This window comes from Limulus polyphemus, unplaced genomic scaffold (assembly GCF_000517525.1).
Source record: "Limulus polyphemus unplaced genomic scaffold, Limulus_polyphemus-2.1.2 Scaffold1635, whole genome shotgun sequence".
Classification (NCBI taxonomy): Eukaryota; Metazoa; Arthropoda; class Merostomata; order Xiphosura; family Limulidae; genus Limulus; species Limulus polyphemus.
In genome coordinates, this window is record NW_013667245.1 from 111,056 (window position 1) to 125,778 (window position 14,723).

Below are 14,723 nucleotides of genomic sequence, written 5' to 3' on the forward strand. Positions count from 1 at the left end.
TTATTAAACAAAAATTCAATTTGATACTTTAAAAATTAGTATATATTGTTCTAAACACAAAAGAGCTCAAAACAAAACATCAAAATAAGAAAATACCGTATTTAATTTGGTTCAAAACCTATAAAATCTTCATTGCTTTCACTGTAATTTATTTTTTTATTATTTAGGGAGCATTATAAATAGTTATGTTTTTAAAAGAAAAAAAACTACTATTGTTATAAATAACACATTCAATTAAACTAAACTATGCATGCCTATTTAAATATATTTACACATGACTTGTGTATATCGTATATATACATATATATATGTTATTCATACCTTCGGTGTATAGGACGCAAGCAGATTTTGACATCAAATTTTGGGGTAAAAAAGTGCATCTTATACACCGAAAAATACGGTACTTAACTGTTTACGAAGCAGTGAATGATTCTATAAACTTGATTGTGTGGAATGTAAAGCAACAGCAAATATGTTTTTATGGAGTAATATCTTTTTAAGTTACTCATTCACCACTTTATTTTTTCCCAACATCTCTGACAACAAGATTGAATAAATCAGATATTACTTATATTTAGTTTTATACACTTAGTTGCTACAGTTTTATAGGGCCTACTGGGGCCCCCAGAACATCCCCATATTCTTCACTGTGGAGCAGAATCTAACCAAGATTCCTGAATATCACCTGGTGAAGAAAACTTCTTTTACTATTATTATTGTACAAGTACTCCTGAAATTTTAAACATTTTCAGTTAAACATTTTATACATTTTATTCACGTCATTTATAACCCAAACTAAATAGTAGTTTTGTAAAAAACTAATTTATTCATAACTCTTTTTGCTTTCTACATTTGCCTGATTTTAAACACTTCTAAATTATGTGAATAATAAAATAACAAAGATAGGGCACACATATATGGGAAAGTTAATCATGCCTTGTATGAAAGCATCATTTTTACTGATCTAAAATTTAGGGTAGGAACCACTGTTAGTTATACTGCATAGAAATAGGAACATCTATTAAAAATTATTATTGTTATTAATACTGAATTGCAATATATGCAATGCTGGTCCTAAGTTGTAGGTGTTTAACATGCTATTTTATACAACAGAAAGCATAAAAGTCAGTAGTTATTATCACAACTTACACTATACAGAAACAAACACACCAACCCAGCTATAAATGTTCATCTCAAGTTACAATTAAAAAGCATAGAAAACAAACAGTACAATAATAATAATACTAAAAAATATAAAATATTGCTTTTTTTTTTGCTAGATATCAATTAACATTGTTAAACTTCTAATTTTAAACCTAGTTTAGGTTCTCATTTTATATGTATATAGTGGTGTATAAGTGTAAAATAGTTGCAAAACTCAGAACATAGTGTGTGTATTCAGAACATAGTGTGTATATTCAGAACATAGTGTGTGTATTCAGAACATAGTGTGTATATTCAGAACATAGTGTGTATATTCAGAACATAGTGTGTGTATTCAGAACATAGTGTGTATATTTGCAACATTTGACACTTATACACTATTAAATGGTGTATATTTGCAACATTTGACACTTATACACTATTAAATGCAATTGATCATTTTACTGGCCAGAAAAAGATAAGTATATATACTCAACTCTCTTTCATTCTTTAACACATTAGTTCACAAGACTAAACATAAACAGTTCATATGCATACTATTGTTCTTCATTAATGTATTTACTCACAAGTCAACTCCTACGAGATCAAGGATAAATGACACAATTTAGGAATGTGGATAGAGCCATTTATCAGAGATTATACACCATTAACTGGATTTTAATTCTTCTTCTTTTAGGAAGCATAAGCATACTTCTTAAATTTCCCAACACATCTGAAAGTGTTGTACAAAATACCAAATTATCAGATATTTACAATTTGTTAATCAGTAGTTTATGAACTGATAAACTGGTTTAAAACCAAATCAGACAAAAAACTATTTAATAAGAATCAATCAACATTTTTTTATAACCCACAAACTACTAATGGAAAAAAAAACAAGAAAATTTTGATCCTTCAAATACCAAAAGTAGAGACATACAAAGAATATTTTGATATATGCATATAGTCCTAGTCTTCAAACACCTGGTTCACACTTATCATGAAAATTGTGTAACATTTTTAAAAGTTTCCAGAATAATCACTAGAATTATCAAATTTGCAATTTCTTTACACTTATGAAACTTGCCATATTTTCGTGGTTCATATGTCAACTCTCTATCTATCAGAATCTGTACTTATGTACAAATACAATAAAGTGGTATAATACATTAGTTTTACAAATCAGAGAGTAAGCAAAGCATCAAGATTACATTTGATTTTGCCTTAGACTCAAAACGTGAAGGAAGTCAATTGTGAGCATAAATGATTCCAGATTACATTTATGTTGCAATTCTAGTGAAAACAGTTTGTAGAAATATTAAAAAAATAAACTAGTTTGTTATCATTACGTGTATTGGACTTGGGCTTATTTTTATAAAATAATTTAAAAAAACACCCAATGAAAAACCAGTGTTACAACAGTATATTTTTCAGATTAAATCAGAAACAAGATAGGGCTAGAGCTTCTGAGTTTTTAAATATGAAACAAGGTAAGCATTTATTATTCAGTTATAAAGTGTGGAGCTAAGCCTATAGACTGAACATTATGTCTCAGTGTTAGCCTACAGTACTTAGGCTTGAGTTTCTGAAAAATTCTTGGCCTTATAAAGTTGCACCAGTCAATATTATTTGTTCAGTTAATAATGTGTATTGTTTCATGACCTCAAAATATTTCCCAAATTCAAAATATGGTCAAACTCTTGCTCTAGCAATAAATAACCTCTATGTGCAGAAAAATTATCAAAACTTTGACTTTCTTTTCTAGTTTTATGGAGATTGGTCTGTCAATCAAAAAGAAGTTTGGCTTTTTAATTATTTATCTCTATTCATAATTTTACAGGATTAAATGGAAGGAAACACATATAAGTAGAAGTACCAACTGGTACTTACCCAATGAAAATGCACACATCACAAAAAGATATTTCACTCTTGTCAACCAAATACTTCCACAAGCTTCAAGGCCTTAATCTTTACACTCACCCAAACATCAGTTTCAGATTCTACCACCAGATCACAGCTACTCAGGGAAACAGATTTCAGAATGTTTGAACAAAAAAAGGCTATCTACACATAGCCACATCCAATTTTGAACCGATACATTAGAAAGATAGCACTAGTCAACAGCACCCATGCCAACTCTTGAGCTGCTCTTAACTGATTGAACAGGGGATTTGATTATAGCATATTAGTGGTCCCAAAGTGTAGAACCCATTTTTCAAGCAATGAACATGAACCATGAATCTTCAGTCTTGGTACAATAACCACTAGGCCATACCCTAGTGAGGGATAAAACCTTGATATCAATGATGGCTCAACTGCTGTATAATCTTAATTTTCATGTTCAGAAATAAAATTACTAATTAAATCAATTTGACAGTTACTGCAAACTAATTTGCTAATTTATAAACACAAAAACAAGTAATATAACTTTAAAAGATTATATAATTATGATTGAATGTTATGGTAAAGATTATAGTAATTAAATGAAAAGAAAAATTATGTTTAATTCCAATAAAGTGCAATACTTTTTATATTTGTGTGTGTGTTCGTAGATTTACATAAAAATAATTAATTAATTTATCAAAATAAGTACATGGAAAATGATTAAACATTTTGTATAATCTATTCCATCTTTTTATTGAATTTTAATGTGAGCATGTTGTGTTGCTAAACATACCTGACACAAAAATTATAATTAAACGTTTTTGTTACTTATTACTTTTACCTTTGTAGGAAACATCATTAGAACTAATATTCTAATTTTTGTATGTTTTAGAATACAGAGACTAAAGAAAGATTAGTGTCTAGAACTATTTATATTTTAGAATATAGAGACTAAAAGTTAGTGTCTAGAACTATCTATATTTTAGAATATAGAGACTAAAAGTTAGTGTCTAGAACTATCTATATTTTAGAATATAGAGACTAAAAGTTAGTGTCTAGAACTATCTATATTTTAGAATATAGACTAAAAGTTAGTGTCTAGAACTATCTATATTTTAGAATATAGAGACTAAAAGTTAGTGTCTAGAACTATCTATATTTTAGAATATAGAGACTAAAAGTTAGTGTCTAGAACTATCTATATTTTAGAATACAGAGACTAAAAGTTAGTGTCTAGAACTATCTTTTGTGGCTTTAGTCTTCATACTTTAATGTTTCACATTGTTCAGAAACATTTCTTTCACTTTGCCAAATATTTCAATAATAGTGCTCAACACAACCATTCAAACCTAACATAATACAGAGTAGTTTTTCTGGCTAGGAAATATACAGTAGCAATTATGAGTAGATTTTCATGTCTCTGGCTGCATCGTATCATATCTCAAAGAAGGTTAGTGAAGAAATTACACAATAGTAGAAAGAATAAAAAATTTAAACTATTAGCAACCAATTAATCAGTAGTTAGTCAAGGTTTTCTCATCACAACACCCTTGCTCAGCATATAAAAAAGTTATATTCCAAGTAGATTAATATTTCACATTATGTTCATTAAAAGAACAAACACTTTTACTATTTCTATCAGTAACTAAACTATTCGTCATGTTGATTATGGGAAATCCTGAGATGACGTAACAAGTCATGACGCCAGAGAAAATTTCGCTTACAAAGTACACATTGATATAAATTTCTGACTGGGGCATGAACTTCTAGATGTCGCTGTAGTCCCAATTTTGTAGTGAGTTGTTTTCTACAAACAGGGCAAAGATACCTGTGGAATTTTGATCCCCTGCCATGGTATACTCCTGGGAAATGCCCTAAAATAAAAATCATAATAATTCAGGTATTATGGCAGTTAATCACAATAAAATTTTATCTTTTGAGCTAGAACACTTCAGAAGAGGTGAAATGATGATCATCTTTAACTTTGCATATTGGTCTTCAGAAAACTTTTAGAGACAAATGCAACGTGTAAAAGAAACATATACTAAATGACATTTATGTCCTAGCACACTTGAGACCTTTGATGTACTTTAAGATTCTATAGACAATAAAAATTATGGTCTTCCATAACATTCAGCTTTTGTGTATATTTGTATAATCTGGATGGAGAGTTCTAAAATAAATTGTGTGCTCACAGCAGTCAAATATAGAGGTTGAAATTTGAACAAAATATCTATCTACCATTTTTCAAGCCATACTTAAACATGTTTAAAAAATAGTTCTTGTGTTTGAATAAAAAAACAATTCTATCTTTTGAAACAAACTACAGCCTTTCTTCTTTGATACATTATCCAATAGTTACTAATAATTAAAAGCTATTTACATAAATAAATGCACTGTTAAACCTGTATATCAATTTATTAAATATTAAAGAGGGAAATATCAGCTTTATTTATTCCACTAACATTACATCCTATGAATTACCAGGTAGCTGCATCACATTTTTTTAGTCAGTTGTATTACTTAACAAATTAATGACTATACATAAACACCATCCACACAAAATGGAAACATTTAAACCATTCAAAGCTCTTTAATAAAAATCATATCATTACTAAATAAATTATTAAAAGGTTTACACTAAGATTCACATGCAAACTGATTGTATCAATAATGGCTGTTGAAGAAACTCAGGTGCCTTTAGCACAGAAAATGACTTGACTGTATACAAATACTGCATGAATGTAATAGACACACCATACTTCAGTAGCTTTTCTTTCACAATGTAAAAGTATAGATGATTAACTTGGTGGAGAGTACTTGCATATAGATTGTTATTTTGCAAATAATGTGTGTTATTCTTCACAAACACTGCTTAAGTTCATAAAAAATCAAACATCTTCATAATCAATTACTAGATTTCCACAAATCTATAAAATCTGCACATTTAATCATTGTAAATTAAATCTTACAAGTTACAAAGAAATGCAGATTCAGCATGATAAAGTAAAAGAAAAAGTTAAATTTGCTGAATGTATACAAAAAATAACATTCGAGTTAGATGACTTTAACTGGGACCTGAGCATCGTAAACTTCATTTACTTAAAATGCTATTTTTCTTTTACCTTATAAAAAATTTAATAATTTTGTATTTTCAGATTTCCTAACTTTTGTATCAACTGGAAATTTCAATTAGTACAGATTTAAGGAATGTGCTTCCTTAAACACATAAAACAAAAAATTTAACTATGTTTTGTAGAAGATAAATATATTCATGGTGACATTAGAAAAGATATGTTGTGCAAAAACAGAAAAACCATGTAATTGGTTTCACACCAAATAAACAGAAACAAAATAATAATAGTGTTTCACCTATGACACTTCATGTGCCTTTTACCTTTAATAGTTCTTATCATATATACAAACTGATATTTGTGTGAACATTACTGGTTGAATGAACTGTTTGATAATTCTTTTTGTTCATATGAAACACCTGAATGACAGTGACGTAAATGTCTTTGTAAGTTTGGTTTCCTAGTAAAGACATGGTTACACTGAGGACATTCATAGTGTCGATGAGTTCTGTGTTGATAATACCGATGAGAAGTCATAGACACCTTTGAACAAAATGTTTTACCACACACGTCACACATATAATCTTCAGAAGGTGTAACTAATTCATCTGTTCGTCCTGCTACAGGCCACAGAATCTCTGGAAGCAACAAAATCCATTTACCTTAAAATTTCAAAAGCAGGGAAAATTTCACATGATACAACCTTAACAAACTATCCAAACTTAAAAAACAGTGAGATAGTGAACAAAATTCAATGTATTATTTTTAAAATGTCACCTTCCAATATCTTGCAAATCAATCTTTAAAGAGTTGTCTAAAAATGGCTTTTCTCTCAGGCTTAGATGTCTTGATGAAATTTTACAAGTTTCATTTATTTTGGAAAATATAAATAGATGTACTAGTACATAACAGTAACAACAAATGGTTCAACTGTTGTTAATCTTTCAAATGCTTCAACATGCTTCCTGAGAAAAGTATAGAAGATTTTTGAGGGTTTTTTATCACACGTTTCTAAAAACCTAAAAGATGACATTTCAACCTGCTCTGTTACACTTTAGAACATATAATAAAATGTTAAGCATGATAATGAGAGATATCAATAGTAATGACCTGTGCAGCAGCAAGGCAAAGATGCATTTGTTTGTTAATGCACATTTAAGAGTCTAAGACAATCATTCTTAAGTATTTCATACAAATTAAATTTACATGAATTTAGTGTTAACAACTTAATTCTGCAACTTTAATGACACACTATCCTGATTGAATGCAATTTTCTTTTTCTCTGTTTTGTCAAATGCAGAAGACACTGATCAAATTTAGCTAGGAGATTCCACTTACAGCTTACAAGTAGTATGTGTTTTATTCTGGTAAAAGTTGCAATGAATGTTAAAACATTAATCGTAATTAAAATATAAAAAATAAATTATCCTCTAAAATCCTTACATCTGTATCTGATCAACAGATAATACAACCTCATCAAATGCAGGCATAGTTACAGTGTTTGACCTTTGAAATTGCTTGTACCACACCATTTTTGCTATTATAAACCAGCAGTACATACAAGTCAATTTTCTGATGCTGCAGGTGTTTAGTTACAAGTTTTTAATCAGTGAAATATGACAATATCTAACAAACCTTACAATCTTCTAATAACAAATTTAATGTATACTTACAAAGTATAAAAACAAAACTTTTATTCTGATACTTTCAAACCCAATGTACAAAATCAGAAATCACCTATATTGCCAAAAAATCATTTATTGACACAACTGTAACATATATATATATATAAATTATGATCACAACACAGTACACTCAACATGTCGATAATATTATATATATAAATAAATAATAGAAATAACTGTGAAATATTCTGGATACCATGAACGTAATTTTTGTTACAGTAGCGTTATCACTATGATAGTGATTTATGTTTGTTGCCATTTTATTCTATAAATAAGAAAAGGTTCCTTAATGCATAAACAGACAACACAACGAATGTCCAGTTATTATCCAAATGAGAATTAGTAAATGTTAACATGATAGTGTTTCATATGAGTTGTCAAGTTATTCTTCCACGTAAAAGTCTTTTGACATATTTTGCATGTAAAAGATTTTCTACCAGAGAAATGCATTTTTAGGTGTCTATTTCTGTTGCTTCGATCAAAAAAGGATTTCCCACAAACAGGACAAAGCGGCCTTCCTTTTGTATCCTGACAAGCTGATAATGAAACCTCATCAATCATTCTCTCTGGCAAAGTCATCAAATGGAGTTCTTGTGCTTCAAGAAATTCTAAGAACAAGAATGTTAAATCTCTCAGATTGTATTTAAACATAACTTAAAGGTAGCCAAGTATTAATTGTATGTTACATACACTGAAGATTATGAACCTAAAAACTTAAGGATTACAATTGAATGAACACTATTTTGTGAATGAAAGATAAAGTATACCCTTGCTCAGATTATTTCTATAATATATTATTAGCATTATGACGATGTTACATATACAAACCCAAGATACCAGGAAAAAACAAACAATGATATAAAAATAATGAAACTTGTAACTGGTAGTTTCTATGAAATTCATACACCAACTATTTGTTTTCAATTTGTAATGCTGGGGTTATTAAATTTCCATTCTGCATTTTTATCATATAAAAACATTTTTCTTAGATCTCTTCACCCTGTTTATTTTTGCAATTTTTTTTTCATCTTTTATATTTTGGTAAACCTTGATTTAACATACTTCAATTATAAATAAATTAAAAAATGTAGTAATCTAAAATAACTCTCGCATTACCAAATAGTTAATATACATATGAAATTTGCAGGACATGTCATGAAATAAACAAATCTAACAAAATCATATAATCTTTCAGATAATAATGATGGAAAAGTAGGCAGTATATTATTTTAGTATTTACAAACTTCGTTCCCTTAAAATAATGTTATAGTTTCTGCAAGGCAATGTTTCTTCGTTGTTGTTTTTTTTATAATGTACATTCTTGAAATAAGAGATTATGTTAAGGAACTTTTATGTTTTGTAACTTTTGCCAAAGTACTTTAGCAAAACATCTTAGTACTTATTCACATAATAAACTATATTTCAGATATCTTGCTTTGAATATTTCAATTGAAAGCAACAAATGTTTTTGGTTTAAAATATAAAATAACACTATGTAATGGTATTTTCATACAAAAAAATAGCTCAATTTTTTTCAAATTATGATTCTAAAAATATAATAAAAAAATAATTTATTACTACTGAGTAGGTCTAACATCTTTAGACAGTACAACCACACTGTCTGGTAACATGATGTTTAGTGACGTGCAATGTAAAAATACACTAGAAGAAATTACATTTGAGTAAGCAACACCAGCTATTATCATTGCCTAGCACAAACAAAATCTACCACCATTTGTGATCAGTGCTCACATATTGATCAAACAGGAGAGTATAATTTTTCAAGCAAGAATGGCATATTATGCAAAGCACACACATTTCTTCTCCCATATGTTGTGTCAACTGCATACTGTAGCCAAGCATGCACATCTCCATTTGCCTCACTTAAATACCTGCCTCCTCTTAGAAAGAGTTTATGTAAAATGTAGTGTTGTGATGTTTCAGAGTCAACTACAGTAAATTGTTGCATATGAAACTTGAGAAGCATTTTGTTACATGTTTTGCTTCCGTAGAAACATTGCTAACAAGCTAATAATGTACTGTCCCATTTCAACTTCCTTCACTTTTATATCAAAGGCCATTTATGAGGTTAGCCATTTTCAATGTCTAAACAATTAAGGGGAGTAAAGCTATTCCTTGTGATATTATTAAGGGTACTTTCACACTTCTGAATGCAAGTGGAAGGAATATTTATTGAATGACAGTTTGTCTGGCTGTTTCGTAGTTTCAGTGTTTCAAGTTCGTGGATTTGTTAGCTAACATATGGTTGAAAAAGAGTTAACTTTTCACACTTACAGAGAAGTTTCACTGAAGAGTTAAAATAAGAACAAACATCAAAGAGAGAAAATGAACATCTGGAAATATTAAACATTCTGTAAAAGTACACTAAAGCTATGGTACTACTTTATCCTAATAACAAATATTAACAAGCAGTAATTTTGGTGAAACAATACCAGCCTATGAGTGTTTTAGTCTGTCAGTGTCTCCTTGATCTGTAGCCATAAAAATGTCAAATTTAACTCCCATAACAACATTATATGTAAAAGATATACATTATCTCAAGCACATTACTTACTGAATTGTTTCACAAAGTGCACGTGACAATTTTGTTTTTCAAAATGTTTGCAGCATAGTTAGTAATGTGTGCCAGATTTAAAATCTGTATGACCGAGAGTTACAAAATATGGGAATTCAAATTTATCTTTAATGAATTACTTTTCACATGCAATGTATTAAAAACTTTATAATTACATTTTAATTTATGTAATATGTGGGCATAACAAAAAAGGCTTAAAACATTGAATTCTGCCAGTAACAATTATTAAATAAATATATTGAATGAAAATGTTAAACTTTGTCTTCTCTTTTAAAAAATCTGTAAAATTTTATTTTTTCTTTTATACTACTAGTAGAGGTATAGACATTCATTTAATAATATCAGTCACAAATACCATGAAATAATGGTCAGTTATAAAAAACCATTTAAAATCGTTCTAAAAGTCAAGTGTAAAAAAGAGAATTTCAGATCTATCTTTTGTCTCTCATAAGTCACTGCCCAAGAGGCCTTTCTTGCAATACTAGGACTCATTAGTTGGGCTGGGCAATGACAGGAAAAATATCTGAAATGCTATTTTCAAATGCCTCTGATTTTGGTTCAGAAACTGAAAAATTAAGAAGAATGTGAAAAAAAAAATCTGTGGTTTATTGGATTATTGGTTTTTAATGCTTTGCAAGCTTTGAACATTAAAATCACAATTTCCAAATCAAATCAACAGTTCATTAAAGCTTAAAGCTGGGTTGAGTTTGTGGCATAAATTGTGAATGGTGTTTAATCCCTCTAACATTCCCAGCATACTGAAGAAATAATAACACATTGAAAAAACAAGCAGGTGAATGTACTCAAACAAATGTACAATGTACTATTCCAACCACACAAAAATGTATGATGGAATACTGATATATATATATATATATATATTAGACAATATTGATAAAATAAGATCTTTAGAAACACATTACAAATTTTCAGAGATTCTATAAAGTTCGACAAGAATGATTTTACAAACAGTTAATTGTCAGTCAAGTAAAATTGGCTTCAGTAGGCAAACAAAAATAAATTATGACAGAGAGGATTCCAAATCAAATGAAATATGAAGACAAGTATTTACATTATCTATCACTGGTATATTAACCCATTGACTGCTGATTCGCCACACAGGATACAGTCTGCCTCCAGCAGTTGAATACGAGTGTTCCAGATTAGGTGTACGGCTTGCAAAACTTTTGTGCGTGTTTCGAGCAGCCGCAGTCAATGGGATAATATATTAATTCTTATAAGAAATGCATGATACACCTCCCAAACTTATACCATATTGAAATGTTAAAGGTATCTAGAAACTTTTTGTATACTAGACACAATAATAATCAATTGTCACTGTTCTTATGTTCAGAATGAGTATCACTAAGTATGGAAGCCTGCTTTACCTTCTATGATAATAAGGTTAGTAAGGACTGAATGTGACAGTGTTAGTTACACACAAATGTCTAGATAAAAGGATGTGAAACAGTCTCAGACCATAAAATGCCTCAATTCTCATACACAAAAAAAGTATTGTGAGTGGTGTAATTAAAAGCAGACAATTGTCAACATTTTCCATTTCATATTTTTATGAAAGTTTCTATGTTTGTAATAACATCATTTTCTACCTCTACATTTTTTTATATTAAAGTACCCTTTTCAATTACTTACTTCTGTAAAGGTATGAAACAGCACAATGAATAAAACAAGATGAGTAAGTATATAATAAATATTTTAAGAAGTTTTACCAGAAGAACATTTTGGGATATTAATGTTACTTTTGCAATGAAATACTGGGTGTGGTAAAAAGTTATATGTGAATCACAAATAAATGCATCAAAGCAGAACTTAAACTCCAACCACTTCCCATGTGGTTTGAAGATGTCAGTCACTTCATCCACTAAATATAGTACTATACCACAAACTGGGAGAGGATTCCTAGGAACAACAGCTATATCCTTGGTGAATAGTATATTTGCAAAAACTCTTCTTAAGAAGTATATATTCTGAGGAACCACCAGTCATACAACTGGCCTTTAAGTTGCAAGCACCACTTTACAGTAAGTACTATTATCATATTACATCTAAATTAATAGTAGAGAGAACACTTTACAGTAAGTACTCTTATCATATTACATCTAAATTAATAGTAGAGAGAACACTTTACAGTAAGTACTATTATCATATTACATCTAAATTAATAGTAGAGAGAACACTTTACAGTAAGTACTCTTATCATATTACATCTAAATTAATAGTAGAGAGACCACTTTACAGTAAGTACTATTATCATATTACATCTAAATTAATAGTAGAGAGAACACTTTACAGTAAGTACTCTTATCATATTACATCTAAATTAATAGTAGAGAGACCACTTTACAGTAAGTACTATTATCATATTACATCTAAATTAATAGTAGAGAGAGAAAGATTCACAAAAACTATGTTATTTCCTCTATTATCATGTTGTGAAAACATTGGTGCACACCCATTTTTTGGGACTCGTATCTATGACAACAGGAGCATATCTGTTATAACTGAACATACAAGTTTAAAAGTAAAGAAGTTTTAAAACTACTACTATTATGTATTATAGTAACAGCGATTAACATGGGAAAATGATATGTACAGTATAGACACAAGTATGTTAGAGTGGGAAGCTACAAAAAGGACAGTTGGAGGTTAATTCCATGCTGAAAAGTAAAAAGAGAGGCTGCAGAGCAGAAACACCTAAGTATTTCTTCTCTTTCTTCTTACCTTACAGGTGGAATTAACCTCGATACACAAATGGTTTTGTATTCAAACAGTTTCGATTAAATGGGCATAAGTCATCACACCACAGATATAGGAAATCTAGTACATTTTTTTTTCTGGGCAGTGGCTGTTGACTGTCCCAAAATACTGCACCTCACTTTTTACTGGCAATAAGTTGTAAACTGGAAACAAAGTAATTGCACTTCAAACCACTGACTGTTTTACCTTATGTTATAAGCGGAATCTACATAACAGATGATGCTGATAAGTTGTCCCTGAACCTGTTTAATTAAAATTTCATTCCCCCTACTTACCTAATTAAACCTTCATTGTATTTATTGTTTTATCTTTATTCTGTTGCTATTTTTGTTACTAGCCGAAGAAGGTATTTAATTAATTCAGCATAAAATGGCTGTTTACACATCACAAGTGTAATGTTTCAAAATTTAGTGTTATTAGAATCATTCAAAAAGCAAGGCAACAATATTCCTCTCTTAATCAGGGAATGCTGATGCATTAAACAAAAAGATCAAATTATCATATTATAATGTTCATAAACCAGTAATATGAAAATGTGACCCAAAAGTCATTAGCACATTCCATCCAAAAAGCAACATACGAGATATTACAAGTTTTTCAAAAACATGGATAAGTGTTACTTATCAGCAAAAAAGATAAGAAATTATTAAATGATGGTGATAATGAAGAACAACAAACTGTTGGCTTTATAGCTGGACCAGGCACTCTATTCCTCACTGCTTCTGTCAGTAAACCCAACACCAGACCAAAGACTAAAGTGCATAAATACTAGGAAGATTGTTTGAAATTCTGTTTTACTTGAGAGCTATCAATATATATATTTGTTTTAGAATAAATTAAAAGACAAAATTCTCAGTCCTGGTAATATCTGCCCCAGATAATGGTTAATTATGTAGTGATCATGCATCGCTTGATTGAATTGCTTAAGTATATAATTATACAAAATATAATTTCTCATTTATAACTGTCTGTATGAACAACTAACAATGAATGGTGGTGGTCATAGTAGTAGAAGTAGCAGCAACAGAACAGAACTTGTCAGTACATTGTAGTGTTTAATTAACAAATAACTGGTCATTTTTCAGAATTAAACTTTTCCAAAAAACAATGGGTTTCAGATGATAAAAATTATACACTAGGCTTGTAAAAAACATTTCTTTTTGAGTTAATACATTATATGAATATTATTCAATTGTAAGAAAAGTTATTAAACTATATATGAAGGACTTAAGTTATTGGATAGAGTTAACAGACTGCAAGAGCAAACAGTTTATTAAATATTTTATCAAGAGACATGGTAGTGTGTCATGTGACCAAAATAACATGCAGGACACACTGTGTGTTATTAACATGAGTGATAGTTCTGCAATTTTCCACTTTCTGTAGCTCAGACTGTGGAAATCCAAACTATCACATATTTTCAGTGGATGTGATCTACTGGACCCTTACTTCATATACCAAATTTTAATGCAATTCATGAAGAAATAAACAAAATATAAAATCTCCAATTTTGATTGGATGTTTTCCTTTTTTTTTTCTTTTCGCAATGAAAGTACAGAAACT

General features: G+C 29.4%; 1 protein-coding gene and 1 long non-coding RNA gene across 4 annotated transcripts in view; both read right to left on the reverse strand.

Moving 5' to 3' along the window:
* The window catches only part of LOC111087009, a 17,997-nt gene extending 13,100 nt beyond the window's left edge, over positions 1 to 4,897 (reverse strand). Inside the window, exon 1 of the long non-coding RNA XR_002611734.1 lies at positions 4,752 to 4,897. This is a non-coding gene — a long non-coding RNA (uncharacterized LOC111087009). The remainder of the gene's footprint in view (positions 1 to 4,751) is intronic.
* Positions 4,898 to 5,439: 542 nt separating this feature from the next.
* LOC106464383 (GDNF-inducible zinc finger protein 1-like) overlaps positions 5,440 to 14,723 on the reverse strand; it is a 36,966-nt gene continuing 27,682 nt past the window's right edge. For all 3 annotated transcript variants that reach the window (XM_022392070.1, XM_022392072.1, XM_022392071.1), the window contains 2 exons: positions 8,224 to 8,394; positions 5,440 to 6,739 (listed from right to left, as the gene is read on the reverse strand). In XM_022392070.1, the coding sequence (XP_022247778.1) occupies positions 6,471 to 6,739; positions 8,224 to 8,394 (440 nt within the window). In that variant the 3' untranslated portion in view covers positions 5,440 to 6,470. The remainder of the gene's footprint in view (positions 6,740 to 8,223; positions 8,395 to 14,723) is intronic.